At 34.5% G+C, this 17422-nt stretch overlaps 1 protein-coding gene and 1 pseudogene across 1 annotated transcript; one reads left to right on the top strand and one right to left on the bottom strand.

Moving 5' to 3' along the window:
- Nucleotides 1-1916: 1916 nt before the first annotated feature.
- LOC140038239 (probable polyamine transporter At3g13620) lies at nt 1917-8472 on the bottom strand (annotated as a pseudogene).
- A 4600-nt stretch (nt 8473-13072) lies between these two features.
- LOC140038442 (uncharacterized) lies at nt 13073-14188 on the top strand. The gene has a single exon (XM_072083799.1). The coding sequence runs from the start codon at nt 13073-13075 to the stop codon at nt 14186-14188; it is 1116 nt and encodes a 371-aa protein (XP_071939900.1).
- Nucleotides 14189-17422: the final 3234 nt, after the last annotated feature.

A 17422-nucleotide genomic window follows, 5' to 3' on the forward strand; every position in this document is an offset into this window, starting at 1 on the left:
GGGGCAAGGAGGAGGTGAACCTTCCTTTGTACGCAAGAGTGATTGTAATTCATCAATTTGAAGAAACTTATTTGAATTAATCTACAAACTCAAGAGGAGTTGGGTAGTTAATTGGTTTGCAATTCTTTCCTTTCTATTTACTTATTGTTATGTTTGTGATCTGTACATTGCTTATCTCTTCTACTTCTCTCAAGTGATTTTGTTCATTTGTTGATTGACTCATTGTGTGATCACTTAGAAAAGAGGATAAATTTCATATTGAGCCAAAAGTGCCCATAACTTGATTAGCTTTATAATTAACCCAATTCATCCCCCTCTTAAGTTGTTTTCGGGCCTTACATTTTGGCAAACTAAAATTTTTATGATCAAGGCTACTAATTTTATCTAATCCAAATTTTATTACACCAGTTTCACCACACTTGATAGGCAACGCTGATACTTATTATGATATGTAATAGTTAGTAGTGTTAAAACACACCCATTTGAAAAAAAACTGTCAATGTGGTAAGAAGTAAAACATACCACCTAATATAGAACGAACAAAATTTTATCCAATAATAATTTTGTATTGGTGATGATGGTTACCCAAGCCTATGCAGAATGAAATATTTACTCCCAAATGACCATCAAATGTTTTAAAAGAGATTAGAGTATTTTGAACATAAGAATCATATCAAATAAGAGTTCTATCCATTCAATGGACACTATAGTTAAGTTTATGTTTATAGGTTTCAGATACAAGAAAACATCGATATGAGATTTAGTGCATTCAATATCAATTATTTCAAATTCTTTCATGATAATATTGCTCTCAAATTTTTTTTTGGTAAATTACATTAATTAAAGAAGTATAATCCTGGTTTTTGAGATATTAGTATTAATTTCTGCCTTTTATTTCCTTGTATTCACTTATTACTATTTGTTTTCCCTTATTATTAGTTAATTTCTCAATTTCTCTTTCTAAGTATTTGTTTTCTAGACTTAATTTTTCTACCTATGTTTCAGAAAGAATCTTCTATTTTTCTTTTTCTCATCCTGCTTTTTCTATTTTCAGCTTTTTTTCTCTAATTCTACCTATACCTTGTAAATGTCTAATTCCCGCTCCATTTGAATTAGCTGTTTTTAGGAGTATTTTTGAAATATTTTACTATAGTAGTGTATGAAAAATTTTTACTATAGATATTTTTTGAAATATTTAATATATTGTATGGATGAGATGTTTTTTGACTTGTTTTGTTTGTGTATTATTGTAGCATTGTATTTGAAAAACTTGTTTTTGAAAAATAAGCCAATCCATTTTTAATGTTGCTAATTTTATTTCTAAAGTCTCCTTTTTAGTATAATGTTCTATTCTAGGAGTTTCTATTAGAAAATGCTGATACATACAGTATTTACAAATCATGAAATTGCAGTTTTGACGCCAAATGTTTGAAGTATCAATGGTTTTAGTCAGTAAAGTTTGAACAAAACCAAATCTAGTACTAGTTGTTTCAATTTCTATGTACATTTAGTCCAATTGACTAGTCTTGACAAATTGTTATGGAAATCTAGCCACGTGAGTAGCATGTGGCAGCGACTAATTTTTAGAAAAAATTAGAAAGAAATGAAATTAGGGTGATTGTTACTTGATCTTTGAACTTTATTATCTTCTAACTAAAGCATCAAATTTATGTAACTCATGTTTTATCAAATTTCAGAGACATGATGGATCAAATTTGCTTTTTTCAAGACCTTCAAAAACATATTAGAGCCTATGAACCTAGGCTCAAAATTGACAAAAAATTGGCTTCCTATCCTTGAAGTTTGAATAGTTTTTGCAGCTATTTTTCATCCTCTTTGAGGATGCACTTTCTCAACACAATCCTAACATATATATATCACAAGTAATTCTAGAAAAACCTCACTAAGGCTAGGTATTCCATTTTTTGTTTTGGCAAACCCCATGAATAGGGGAAAGATGTCAACCCTAATTTTATTAAGAGGTAATAGAAACCATGAATGAGGAAGGCCTAAACCTTTTTCTCCAGTACAAGACAAGATGCAAAAAGATTAAAAGAGGAGTACTACTCCTTTACAAAATAGGACCTCATATGTGGTAAAATAATCCTATCAAAACAAATAATAGAGCTAAATTGTTGTGGTAACCTTGAAAGTGACAAAAAAGTATGTTGACCCAATAGTAAAAGCTAAGCAAGAAAGTCTACTACTAATTTTGCCTCTCTATAAACATGTCAAATTTGCCCGAAAATCTAAAACAGCAAATGCACAATCCAATTCTGCACATTACAAATCGGCCAACTAGAAGACATTTTAAATAAAATTGGATGGGTCAAGACTTGTGAATACACCTCAACCTCAATCTCTCTGATTCCATGTTGTTGATATAGTTGCAACCCAAACAAAAGAGCTTTCCCCATTGCCAAAAGGACATTACATTTTTACCAAACTCCTTGTAAAAAGCAAAGATAAGTTTACTATAATGATCACGCAATAGACCATCACTAGAAGCATAAAAATACCTCACATTAACATCTATATTGATTTTAAATTTACCCACCAATGGAGGAATCCCAAAAATAGTCGTCATTCTAAATTTCTTTGAAGGCCGAATCTTGAATAAAGAATATAGATAAGTATCTTCATCTCCTTGTAATTGCTAGACTATTAACAAAAGAAGCCACCCCCAACAATGTAAGAAATTTGTCAATTGAAAATATGCTCGTAAATTACTCCCATTATACCTAGACTCATTTCCTGCACACCATAAAAATCACACAATAACAATTGGCATCAAACACCTGATACTATTTACACATAACTTCAGCAAAGGAAATAACCATGTCATGATTATAGAAGATATAAATGATCATAGTTTAGGTGTCCCTTGTTTTATGTCGTGTTTTATTTTTTTTTGTTTTATTTTTATTTTTGTGCTCTTGTTTCTTCATTATATGTCTAGAAATTTTGTCAAGAACTTTTTCCTTTTGGTTGCTTCTTGACTTTAATTTGACATCTAGGTACCAAAAATACATGTTTCATCTCCTTTTGTTAAGTTCTGAACCTAAAATATTCTCCACTATTTTAAGTTGCAACTACAAATTAGGTTTCTTTAACCATTATCTGAAGATGGAAATAAGATAAAAAAGTTTCTAATGACGACGTTCCTCAATAATCAATTAATATGAAGAGCTCATAGGAAACTTGACATTTTATAGTATACACATGTAATTAATATGTGAATATGTAGCAAATTTTCTTTTTCTATCATACGTTTGCAATATAAAAATGAAGTAGCTTAGTTTTAAAAGTTTTCTTTTGAAAAATCACAAGTGTAAGTAGCCATATGTAGTCATTAGGTTTGATAGAATTACAAACTTCTTTGAATTGGTTGAATCCAAATTATAGTGTAAAGCAGAAGTCAAAAAATAAGGCATTGTTAGACAATATGCATTGATGGACATTTGACTAGTTGATACAAAAAAAAAAAAAGAATTTTATGCAACTAAGAAACTTTTCTATTTAAAAATATGGGAGAGGCCTGTACATTGCACGGGAATTGATACCTATGGAATAAAACTCTATTTAGAGAGTGAGTAATAAATAAAGTTTGACACTTTGGAGTGTAAAGTGTAAGTGCAAAACTACTGAAGATAAAGCTGCATGGATAAGAGTTTAATAACAGCTATGTAAATTCTAAGTGTAGCAATGAGTGATGCTCGAAGTAATACAAGAAAAGACAGCCAAATTATGAAATTTTCCAAAACATGGAACGAATGACAAGAGTAATAAAATCTTTGGAAACATGTGTCTCACTCCATGAATTCATGGAGGTAAGCTGCCATAGACACAAGTAGAAAAGTCTTTAACTTGTTTTTCCTATAATTACATTGACAAGAATTTTCAAAAGATAGCAATATGTTTGTCCTTATATTTCTTCCTCAGCACTAAATTTGAACCACTTCTTTGCCATGCACAACTTCATTAACAAATACCAAGTAATCACATAAACATTCATCAAAATAATTTCCAAACATAGAGTCTTGGTGACTATAGTCATTATAAACACCAAAAAATTCTAATATAATTAGGCACATAACCACCAAAGCTAGCAACATTAGCGGAACTTATAAGGCCGCTGCATGGTGGGAATTTTCTCCACAACCAAAGGAAAGATAGAAATTCCAAAAGCATCCCTAACCTATGCAAGAAATTTGCTAACGATATCATGTCTGTATAGCTCATATACGAAAGACCAAGTGAAAAAGCAGTTCACAATAATATCAATAGCCAAGGTGTATTGAACCATGTTGACATTACTTTAACAAATTTAAGCAAGAATCCAATCTCAGTTGTTCCTTCAACCTGCTCAACTAAGTTTCAGCCAATTGCTAATAAAACAGCTCCAATTTCAATCCAAATTTTCAACCATTTACCTGAAATCATTTGTGTTGCATAACTCATAAGACATGTATCCAGTTTCTCATGAACTTTATTCAACAAATATTGGCACATTGATAGCTACAAGGGGTATAATATAGTCTAAACAAGTCAAAATAACAACACACAGAAGTGCTAGAGGAAAAATCTTTTGTGACTTATCAACTTTACCTGTGATAGTACTAACATCTTCCTAAAAAATGAGGTTCCAAAATAGTGTATTCAAAAACAAAATTCCAATCTTTTACACCACCCTTTAGGCCTAAGTTGATTTGTGAGGATGAATTTGTGGAGTTGCTATCAATGATATTAATATAAATGATGCTAGTGAGATTATGCCTAAAACAACTACTATATACCCAACCACATAAACCTGTATCATTATTATAAAAAAAGTACCATGAGTCTTGGTATTTTGGAGTGTAAGTATAATTATTGTTATGATCTTAATTTTTATTATTCTAATTATGCCCTTATTTTTTATGATGGAAGTTTCATATTGTCGCGTCCCACTTTTTGAGATGTGAAAGTAGTGTGTGGGATATGTATGTGAACGTGTGTAAAAATGAAAATAAAAGACCGTGGGATTGTTAAATGCGACAGTTTGGCCAAAAAAAGTTTCAAAAAGGGTTTTTTGAATGGAAAATGGAGTCGCCACTTGGTATAGAGTTAGGGTGTACCAAGTCACCCAAAAAGTGATTTTTTGGAAAAAAAAGTAATCAAACCCTTTTTAAAGAAATTTTTAGGTGTACGTAACCAAAGAAAGGGATCGGGGGTCACGTTTGATAAGGGAGAAGGCAAAGGCAAAGCCTAAGGCACTCCCTTACCCTAGCCAAAGTTAGTTGCGTGACTTAGCCCTCCTTTTCCTAATTCTTCTACCCAAAGTATGTATTGCATGTTAGATACGACTAATGGATGCGAAAAAGAAATGCAAACCTAAATCTAAAATGTCTCTTATGAAGCTTTTTGGTCCCAATCACATGAGTTGTGATGGCCAATAAGGAAAACTCTCATAGAGGTCACGGGTAATGCAAATGAAAACCCAAATATGAATGCAAGTGTGAAAATGTAAGAGGAATGCAAAATACAATAAAAATACAAATGTAAGTGCAAGTGTGCAAATGTAAGAAAAGTGCATGTGTGCCAATTGAGAAAATAAAGGTGTATGTGTGCAAGTGGATAAAAATATGGTATAATGGTAGTAAATGCATCTAAGTACAATTGGGTGCAATTTGTGAGGTAGAAAATAAGTAAGTGATAGGGAAAGAAGAGAAATGTGTGAACATGGCATGTGGAGTGAGAAAAATATAAGTAGTGAGAAAATGTAGATAAAAAATGAAAAAGTGATATGGTAAAATGGAGGTGCATGAACCTAGAGGAGTGCATCAAGTTGGGCACGGGAATGACTTCTAACTTCATGATTTTAATTTTCCCTTTGATTAGAAGGAAGAACTAGCGTGCTAAGGCTATTTTGTAGCCACACTCGCTCGTTTCCCTTACCGAAAGGGGACTCTCAAGCAAATGTACCCTATAACTAGCATGAGGATGCAAAAACCTAAAATGAAGGGGAAAGGATTGGAGGAGCATGCCAAATGCTAGAAAACTAAGAAAAATGTATGAAATGTAGTGAAACATGCAAGTATGTACTAACGAGAGGGGACGGCCTATTGGGTCTAGCATTGGACTAGCCCTTTTCTAAAATTCTCTCACAAGCATTGGACTTGCGAGAGATCGAGGGGAAAAACCATGACCAGCGTTGGACTAGCCACGGTGACGTCACACATTCATTGTAAACCAAATAGATCATGTAAAGGCTAATAAAGCAAATAAACACATAAATCACATATTGCACATAACACATAAGCATGGTATCTAGATGCAAGACCCTAAGAAAGCAAGTAACACGTAGCACGTAAGCATGCAAATCACACTAATGAACCTATTACATTGGCTAACTAAAACAAATGGGGAAGGGGAAAAGTGAATAAAAATGCTCTCCAAGCCCTATCTATTACAAGCCAAGAGGTGTACACATACCCCATAAAGGAATAACTTAATAAAAGCAAAAGTAAATGAAATAAATGAAGGAAATTAGGGAAAGACAAGGAAAGCAAAGTAGACATGCAATTCTCACTTAGCACGTTGGATCACATAGAGGAGAGACAAAAAAGGATAAAAGAAGTGATACCTCCTCGTTTGTGATGCTAGTAAAGTGATCAAAACTTAACTTGGACTAAAGTCACCAAAGAAAGAGATAACTTGGGCTAAAATCATCAAAGCAAAGGATTAATGCACCAATTTAATAGTAACACATAATCAAACAAAACAAGTTAGACCAATCAATCATCAAATCCATCTCAAAATGTAATCAAATAATGCGCGGTTACCAAGAAAAATAGATTACCAATCAAATTCTAAAGTAAACACTACTAATGACTCATTTGCAAACATTAACAATCTCTCAAGTCCGATTAAACATTATGGAACTTTAAGGGTCCAAGAGTAAGTAAAGGTCAAAGAGTGGTTCAACTTGCATTTTTAGGACCCAATTTGAAACAAATAATGAAGTTACGAGGACCAATTTGATTGATTTTCCAATTTTTTTGGTCCATAGAAGAATTAGTTAAGGATTCAGGGATTAAAGTGCAATTCTTGAAACCCATTTCTGCATGCAAGTTTGCACGAAAGCTTTGTTCTTCATTCGTTGGTTTGTTTCTTTGCAAACTTCAGCTACAACCCTCCATCATTTCATCATGCAAACGAATTCACCAAATACCAAGACCTTCACTATCCATCATCAACTCAATCAAACACAAAATTTTGTTGCAAAATTCAAACCATGAAGGTGAATTGACCGACAGCTAAAAGAAAATGCAGCAAGGTTTCTCGGCCATCTCTTATTTACCAACCCCAAAGGCCAAAAACTTCCAACCCATGTTGTTAGCACATGCAACGGCCTGTACCCAAAAAGAAATCAACCACACTACTGGACAACAATAAGACAGCTTGGGGTGAATGCATAGATAGTATACCTATCAAACTACAAAGGGAACCCAACATTTCAAATGAAAATCTGAACCAGAATAATCTAAAGGAAGGCGAGGACTCTGTCCAGAATTTGGCGTAGAGGCAAAACAAAATTCAGGCGACATGTTCATGAAAAATCGACTCAACAATACACAAAAAACGGAAGCTTTTCTTTCCTCAGTCCAAGAGAACTTCGGTAACTTATGACAAACACATGCCAAACATTATTCTGATATGAAAGACGGCAGAATGAAAGTAACCAACCCCTAAAGAAAATCCTGGACTTCTGTCTTTCAAAAACCAACTTTGGATCTATACATGATGAAAGCATAGAACAGCCAAAGCTGTAAACTTTCTGCAATTTTCTCTCGGCTAAGACAAAATCATGCAAGTCACCGATTCATTACCCAAGCTCCAGATTTTTCATTACACAAATAAAAACCATCAGTCATATTGACCGAAACAGAAATAGTAAACAGCCAAAGAATGCGAACAAACAGCGAAAGAAAGCAGCTTGCAACAATACCTTAATCAAGGAAAGGAACGTGGGATGACTCTTTCAGAAAAAACTCAAATGATTCTTTCAGCTGCTCGAAGGAAGGTCAAACGATGATGGATGAAGGTCCGGTCGATTCCCTCCTGCAACCTCCAGCCGAAGATCCTCTTTTGCTTTCTCTATCTTCACGCCCTTTTTGCCCTCACAAACTCTCTATTCCTCTTTTCCTTTTTCACCCTCAGCCTTACCCAGTTCTCTGTTTCTTGCTCTCTCCCCAGAACCCTCGTAGTTTTTTTTGGTGTTTTCTCTATAGCCGTCAACTCAAAAACCTCCCCCTTTCTTGCCGTTTCTCCTTGCTTTTATATGGGACCTATATCCCCTAAACCCTCACCTCAAAGGTGAGGATGAAGGTTTTGTCTCTATATTAACCCCAGCCATCCGATCCCTCAGCCATATTTTTCCTTGAAAATGATATTCAGGCCGCTGCAATGTGCGGCTCTTTTTTTTTTTTTTTTTTTCAGAACATCTTAAACAACCCAAAACCCGCTATCGGGTTTCCCTTTTTTTTTTCTCTTAAATAAATAACAATAATACAAAAATAACAATTTAAACAAACTTAAATAAAATGTACATAATTAGTACCCAAAAGATAAAATAAAAAGCTACAATTTCTCTCTTTTCCACTTTTCTTTTTCTTTTACTTTTTCAATAAAAAGAAATAAAACATATTTTTCCCAATTTTCTCTCTTTTGGCAAAAATTTATGCTAAAAGTCTTATAATAATAAAAATAAATAAATAAATAGCTAAGAGAGCCCAAAATGAATACAAAATACAACCAAAAATAAAGTAAAAATAAAAATAATAGATAACAATAATCTAAAAAATAGTAAAGTGCTATATAAAATGCTAAAAGTCTAAGAACCAAAAATCATGGAATTAACAAAATTAGGATAAAAAAATATCTTTAAAAATTTGGTGTCTACACATATTATACTCTTTTTAGTTTTTAATTTATTATGATGATTAAAATTCATTATGTCATATCTTTTGATTTAAAAGAAAATAATGGTTGATGACAAGAAAAAAATGTTAAGCATTAGAGACTAAGTAGGATTGGATCTTTGTTTTCTATTTGTCCAAAATACCCTTCTCCCTAAGAATTAGATTTATTGAATTTCAATAATAGCAATAATTGTGGCAATTAGGAAAAACAACTGTAACCTTAATTAAATTAATTTGAATTATGAAGACAATAAACAAAATATAAAACTTCAATTAGAACCAATAGTAGTGGTAGGCTTGATGAAAAGATGGGGCGGTTTTCTTCAGATAATCAATGTAGAGAGCTGGAAAGGTAGCAATGTTGATGACACCACTGAGAAATTTTCATATTTCCATGAGAGAAACCTAGAAGGGGCCAAAAGCGTGATCAGCCAAGATGACAAAGTTACCATTTCCAAGAAAGGCAACAAGGAGCTCAACTATGAATTGATGAGAGTTTCAGAAGTATTCCAGATAAAGGAAAAGATGAGAAAGCCAAGAATGGTTACTAAAGGCCCTTTGCAACTTGAACTATAGGCTATTCCCTAAATGGCAGATATGAGTCTCTTCATGTCAACCCTATTCCAACCAGAAACCACAATCTAACAACAAATACAAATTAATAGAACAATCCAACTTTCCGAGAACCTATGCTCAAGTAAAACAAAGACATTAGAGAGAACTATATCTGTACTGAGCCAAGTAGCAAGCTCTACTGATTGCACCACAAACATTGAAAGACCAAATTGCCCATAATATGGTAGATGAAAATTAGTGAATAATAAGCCAACCAACTACTTTTTACATACGAAAATCTTAGACTAAACAATATACGACGTAAGCAAAAAGATGGCTCACCTCTTGACTTTAGGAATTCTAATATTTGTATCTATTACTTAGAAATATCGTGATTTTTAGTAACTTTTTAGAGATGGACTCATATATATACTCATAATAGGTCACGTGTTTTGCATGTGATTATAATATCATAAAATATAATATTTCTCATACATTAAAATTTATTTGTGAATTTTTTTAACAAATTTATTTTTGCATATTTTCTTTTTACTTTTTTAATAAATGGGAGGTTTTGAATCCAAGAATTCCTACTTATAATATCTTTCACCTTACCACCCAACCCAATCTCCCGTTTTTCTTTTTTATTTAATTTTTCATCTTCTTTAATTAATTGTCCTTTAAACCATTATTTTAAAAGCAAAAATAAAGGTTCACAAATATTGTATTCATAAATTCATATAAAAACTCCAGAGAATTTTCAACAAATGAGGATACATTCGGTCTCTTTTAAAAGCAAAATAAAAGTTCACAAAATATTGTATTCATAAATTCATATAAAAACTCCCGAGAATTTTCAACAAATGAGGATACATTCGATCTCTTTCAAATTACAAGAATGGTTTTAAGGACAATTAATTAAAGAAGATGAAAAATTAATATTTAAGAAAATAAAGATTTGACCAAATATGAAATGATTTGACAAAAGTATCAATATTTTCAATGGTATGTACAATATCAATACTTCTAACTATTTATTTTTTCCAAGACAAACAAAATATAATAATACCACTAAAATTCTTTGATTTTTAATTAGATATATGAACAATTTTTATTTTTCTTTTGAAGTTGAATGACCTGAATTTGAACGCTAAACAAAAGTTAATTGTTTGCCAATCATTGGGGTTAGTATAGTGGCCAGATGAGAGTTCTTAGGGTTCTTCAGAACTCAAATCCTATGCCTAATGATTGAGGATGAAAAGGGTGTGGAAAATGGTGAGAGGATCAAAAATATAAAATAAAAATAATTTTTTGTATAAATATTGGTTGCATGCTCTACCATTATTATTTTTCATGTTATGTAAGTTGAATTTGTTAGTTGCTTGATGAAATTCCTCAATATAATGTTTTATGCACCATTTTTTGACAATGAAGAGATATATATTCTTTGAAGTTGAACTCGTTGTATTATTTTGTGTGTTATTTCTATTAATGATAGAGTATAAATGATCCACACATATATAAGTTTTTTATATCTAATTATTCATTTTTTGATAATTGAAATTTCATTGGTAGAAATAATTGAGTTTTTTTTTCTTTTGTTTTCTATTTTTTGGGCAGAATCTGACATGAAGCACAAGCGACAAAGATTTTATCGTCCTAAGAGCACTTTCTTTTGGTATCAAAATTAATATTCTTGAAGATTTGAAAATTTAATTAGTCTGTAAGTAATCAAAAATTTTAATGGAATTAAAGAAAATAGAATACAAAGAGACACATTGGTTTAAAGTGTTATATTTTGTTTATTGATTTCATAATTCAAATTTAATTCAGGTTACAGTTTTTTTCCGAACTGCTACAATTATTGCTATTATTGAAATGCAATAAATAGAAGGGTATTTTGGACAAATAAAAAACAAAAATCCGACCCTACTTAGTCTCCAATGCTTAACATTTTTTTCTTGTCATCAACCATTATTTTCTTTTAAATCAATAGATATAATATAATGAATTTTAATCATCACAATAAATTAAAAACTATAAAAGAGTATAATATGAAACTTCAATCATCAATTAATAAGGGCATAATTGAAATAACAAAAACTAAAATCATCAAGTTTCCTTGCTTAGTCACACCGTATGCTCGGAATAGAATGATGAGCTTATACGTTATGCGTCCTTTCTGGAGAGTATCTTTGTTAGAAGTAGGCTTTTCGCCCAACCAGTAGGCTGTAACATGTTCCCATAAGCTGATTGAATTATGTTAAGATGACGGGTAATTGAATTAGGGATTTGTAAATTGGGAAAGGCCAAACGATGTCGTTTTGGTTAATTAGGATTTAAAAGTCAGTTTAGTTGGTTAATGGCTGAGTCACACGAACTGTAATATATGCGGGGCCCATTGCTTTGCTAATCATAAGAGTAATAACAGAAATCTGTTTCTTTCTCTCTCCAATTTCCCTCTCTCGTATTCTCTCTCTCTCTCTCTTTCTCTCTTTCTTACTTCTCCTTATTTCTTAATCCTCTCCAATTGAATGATCAATCACTGCCATTGCATGATTAATCACTTCAGTTCTTAACAATTGGTAATCAGAGCTTTAGATCCTTGGAGTGCGAACGAATCCATGGCGGAAGGCACTAGATTCAGAAGTCTGGAAGAACAAGTAAAAAGGCAAGAAGGCAAGCTTCAAGAGCTGATGGAATCCTTGCTATCACATCAATCCGAACAACAACAGCTGAAGAACAATCTTAAAAAAGAACTGGAAGAGAATAATAAACGAATGGAGAATTTGTTGACAGGAATGGAGCAGAATTTCAACAAATCCTTGGATCAGAAGTTCAACGCACTTCTATCCAAAATGACTTTTACGCAGGACAAGATAGCGGACAAAGAAGGGAGAGTTGTGGTGGATCAGTCGCCAATCCTACCTACACCTCCAGCTCATCAGAGACTACAACATGAAGGAGAACAACAGCAGCATTTCAGAAGAGATTGGGGTAAGTATCAGCTTCCAAATCCACCTAAGATAGATTTACAGTTGTTTACTGGAGAAAATCCTAGGGAATGGTTGCGCAAATGTGATAAATACTTTATGAACTATCAAGTTCCAGAAAACCAGAAGGTTGAAGTAATAGAGTGTACTTAGAAGGCAAAGCTGATAAGTGGTTCCAGGGGGTAAAAATTGAGAAACCTGGATTAGGTTGGACAGAATTTGGAGATCTGCTATGCAAAAGGTTCACTGACAGCATTTGCAAAGATGTTGTGGAAGAATTTAATAAACTGCATCAAGAGGGGCAGTGTGGAAGAATATCAAGAAAGATTTGAGGAGTTGAAACCATTGATGTTGACTAAGAATCGAAATCTGGATGAAAATTATTTTATTTCTAGCTTCATCAGTGGCCTGAAAGAGGAAATCAAACCTATGATTAGAATGCTGAAACCTGCTACTTTAACTGAAGCTTTTGAGTTGTCTCAGTGGCAAGAGTACTCGATCAAATTATAGAGTAAAAATTCCAGGGAGAGCTCCAAACAATTGGTGGAAAATCGATTTGGAATGACAAGGGGGAATACATCAGCTGTAGGCAGTAACACCTATAAGGTTCCTGTCAATAATAACCAAAAAAATCCTAGGTTCAGCACCAAACTACAGGAGGACACTAAAGAATTCATGAAGATCTCAACACAGGAGCTGCAATACAGAAGAAGTAAAGGACTGTGCTTCAAGTGTGGGGAGAAATACACCATAGGTCACCAATGTAGGTTGGGACATGTAAACTGCATGGTACTAGATGATGAAAAAGATGCTGTGTTTAAAGATGCATTAGGAGAGCAGGATGAGCAAACAGGAAATCCTGGTCAACCCATGGAACTGTCCCTTCATGCCTTGTCTGAATCACTGAAAAGGAAGACAATTACATTGACAGGCATCCTAGATGGTGAAAAAGTTTTTATGCTAGTAGACACTGGGAGCTCAGACAGTTATATCAACAGTGAAATGGTCATTGGAATGGATATTAACTACAGATGGGTGGACCAGCCATTCTCTGTCATCATGGGAAATGGAACCAGTGTAACCAGCAATGCTATCTGTCCTAATGTGCACTGGAAGATTAATCAACATAGTTTCAGATTCGATTTAAAGGTGATGGAGGTAGGGGGATGGGATATCATATTGGGAGTAGATTGGATGACACACTTCAATCCTATAACATTTGACTTTCAACAACTCAGGATATCACTGTATAATCAGGGAAATGAAGTTCACTTGCATGGGCAGGCAGAGGACTGTGATATGGATCTGATTAGAGGGAAGGATTTGAGGACATTTATTGAGTATAAGAGACAAATGTGCATGGCATTGAAATGTAAAAGTAATACAGAAGAAGGGGCAGAACCTATACCACAGGAAGTAGGGAAATTGCTGCAGGAATATGATGATGTATTTCAGAAACCAAATTCTTTACCTCCTAGCAGAAGTGTAGATCATGAAATCCCTCTCAAATCAGAGGCACAACCCTTCAAATTGAAGCCTTACAGGTACCCTCACTGTCACAAGGAGGAACTAGAAAAGCAGGTGACAGAAATGCTTCAAACAGGGGTAGTCAAGTACAGTAACAACCTTTTTGCTTCCCCTGTGCTGTTGGTTAAGAAGAAGGAGGGAACTTGGTGATTCTGTGTGGATTACAGGAAGTTAAATGAAATGACTATTAAGGACAGGTTTCCAATTCCTAATGTAGATGAGTTATTGGATGAGCTAGCTGGTTCTGTCTATAAAACTAAGCTGGATCTCACAGCAGGATACCACCAGATCAGAGTTAAGCCTCAGGACACTTTCAAGATAGCTTTTCAAACTCACTGTGGGCACTTTGAGTTCCTGGTCATGCCTTTTGGACTCACCAATGCACCAGCAACATTTCAATCACTGATGAACCAGGTATTCCAACCCTATTTGAGGAGATTTGTATTGGTTTTTTTTGACGATATTTTGGTATATAGTCCTACACTAGATGCTCATATACAACATTTAAGGACTGTACTAGAGGTATTAAGGAAGCACCAGCTCTATGTGAAGAAATCTAAGTGTGCATTTGCTCAGAAGAAGGTGGATTACTTGGGGCATACCATTACTGATAAAGGTGTCAGTATGGATTACTCAAAAATCAGTAGCATCCTCCAATGGTCTGTTCCTCAATCAGTCAAGGAATTGAGGGGTTTCTTGGGTCTCACAGGGTATTATAGGAGATTTATAAAACACTATGGCCTTGTGTGTAAACCCCTCACAGAACTGTTAAGAAAAGACAGCTTTAAGTGGAACAGTCAGGCACAAGAATCCTTTGATCAATTGAAGAAGTTAATGTGCTCAGCTCCAGTACTTCAGTTATCAGATTTTCAGAAACCTTTTGTAGTGGAGATAGATGCGAGTGGGGGAGGAATTGGGGCAGTATTAATGCAAGAGGGACATCCCATTGCTTTTTTAAGTAAGGCCTTATCAGTTAAGAATTTGGGGCTCTCAGTTTATGAAAAAGAGCTCTTAGCTTTAGTTATGGCTGTCACTAAATGGAGACATTACCTAGTGGGAAGTCATTTCATTATAAGGACTGATTATCAGTCACTGAAGTACCTCTTGGATCAGAAGCTGAACACTGCCATTCAACACAAATGGATGACTAAGCTATTGGGATTGGATTATGAGATACAATATAAGAAGGGAACTGACAATCAAGTGGCAGATGCGTTATCCAGGAGGCATGAATCTGCACCCTTGGAAGAGATGGGATCCTGTCTAGCTATTTCATCTGTCAAGCCTGGATGGATTGAGGAGTTGCTGCATAGCTATGAAGGTGATTCACATTGTCAAGATATCATGAGCCAATTGGTTCTAGACTCCAATTCACATGCTGACTATACCCTGTTGGATGGGATCTTGAAGTACCAAAGGAGAATCTATATAGGGAATGCCAACAACATCAGGAACCAGATAATTTAGGCATTACATGACTCAGCTATAGGGGGGCACTCTGGTCAGAAGAATTGTTGGCAGAAACTCAAATCCCTATTCTATTGGCCTGGTATGAAGCAGGATGTGATAACCTATGTGCAAAACTGTGATGTTTGTCAAAGGAACAAATCTGAACATGTTCCTTACCCTGGGCTGTTACAACCAATTCCAGTCCCTAAATAAGCATGGCTTCATATCTCTATGGATTTTATTGAGAAACTTCCTAAGTCACAGGGGTATGATACTATTCTGGTAGTGATTGACAGATTTACTAAGTTTGGGCACTTCATCAGGCTTACTCATCCCTTTACAGCCAAGAGTGTTGCTCAGGTCTTCCTAGATCATGTTTACAGGTTACATGGCTTACCAGAGTCCATCATCACTGATAGAGATAAAGTATTCACTAGTGTGTTCTGGAGGGAACTTTTCAAAGTAGTGGGAGTGGAACTGAACTATTCGTCATCTTATCACCCATAAACTGATGGGCAGAGTGAAAGGCTAAATCAGTGTGTTGAGAGTTACTTAAGATGCATGACAGGGGAACTTCCCTCACAGTGGAGTAAATGGCTATCACTGGCAGAGTGGTGGTATAATTCCACTTACCATTCTAGTCTGGACATGACTCCTTTTGAAGCTCTGTTTGGTTACAAACCTATACCACTGCCCTTAGGACCCTATATGGATTCAATGGTACCTGCTGTGTCCAACATGGTTCAAGAGAGAAGCAGAATCTCAAGTTGCATTAAGGAACATTTAGCAAAAGCTCAACAAAGGATGAAACATTATGCAGATCAACACCGGACGGAGAGGAGCTTTTCTGTGGGTGACTAGGTGTTCTTAAAGCTGCAACCATATAGGCAATAGACTATAGCTGTGAGGAAATGTCTCAAATTGTCAGCAAGATATTATGGACCATTTCAGGTGGAGGAGAAGATTGGGTGATAGCTTATAGGCTTAAGCTACCATCAAAGGCACGCTACATCCTGTGTTCCATGTCTCTCTGTTAAAGAAGAAACTGGGACCACTACACAGCAGCTCCCCTAACCTACCGGAACTGGATGAAGATGATCAATGCCCTTTGAAACCAAAAACCATATTGAAAAGGAGAGCAATCATGCGTGAAGGGAGGCCTGTCATTCAGTTTCTGATCAAATGGAATCATCTGAGCTATGATGAAGCTTCTTGGGAGGACAAGACTTTCATTGAGAATCAGTTCCCTGAATTCTAGACTTGAGGACAAGTCTGATTTCATGGGAGAGGAATTGTTAGGATGGCAGGTAATTGAATCAGGGATTTGTAAATTGGGAAAGGCCAAACGATGTCGTTTTGGTTAATTAGGATTTAAAAGTCAATTTAGTTGGTTAATGGCTGAGTCACACGAACTGTAATATATGCGGGCCCACTGCTTTGCTAATCATAAGAGTAGTAACAGAAATCTGTTTCTTTCTCTCTCCAATTTCCCTCTCTCGTATTCTCTCTCTCTCTTTCTCTCTTTCTTACTTCTCCTTATTTCTTAATCCTCTCCAATTGAATGATCAATCACTGCCATTGCATGATTAATCACTTCAGTTCTTAACAAATCAGTCATGTTGATTTCGAACGATCTTAATTTGATAAATATCAGATTTTAGGTTGCTTTATTATGCTTATGTTGATTTTCCTATCTTTTTCTAATCTATAAATTAATACTAATAAGTCCAAATCCCAAACAAAACCAATCTTTGAGTTTTAAAATTTTCTGTGTTTTGGGGATTATCATCCCAACTCTGCCATAATAGCCTTTATTATCAGAACCAGACAATGCCATCTTCTTAAAAAATTTGTACTACTTTGTTATTAGCGACTACTACCTGCTGGCAAGCGGTATTCAGAGGTCCTTGTCTTCCTTCTTCTGCTTTTTGATAC

Source organism: Coffea arabica, chromosome 3e (genome assembly GCF_036785885.1).
Source record: "Coffea arabica cultivar ET-39 chromosome 3e, Coffea Arabica ET-39 HiFi, whole genome shotgun sequence".
NCBI classification, from domain to species: domain Eukaryota; kingdom Viridiplantae; phylum Streptophyta; class Magnoliopsida; order Gentianales; family Rubiaceae; genus Coffea; species Coffea arabica.

Excerpts from the sequence above, each read along its gene's own strand:
- LOC140038442 (XM_072083799.1), top strand. The coding sequence starts at position 13,073 with ATGACAAGGGGGAATACATCAGCTGTAGGCAGTAACACCTATAAGGTT.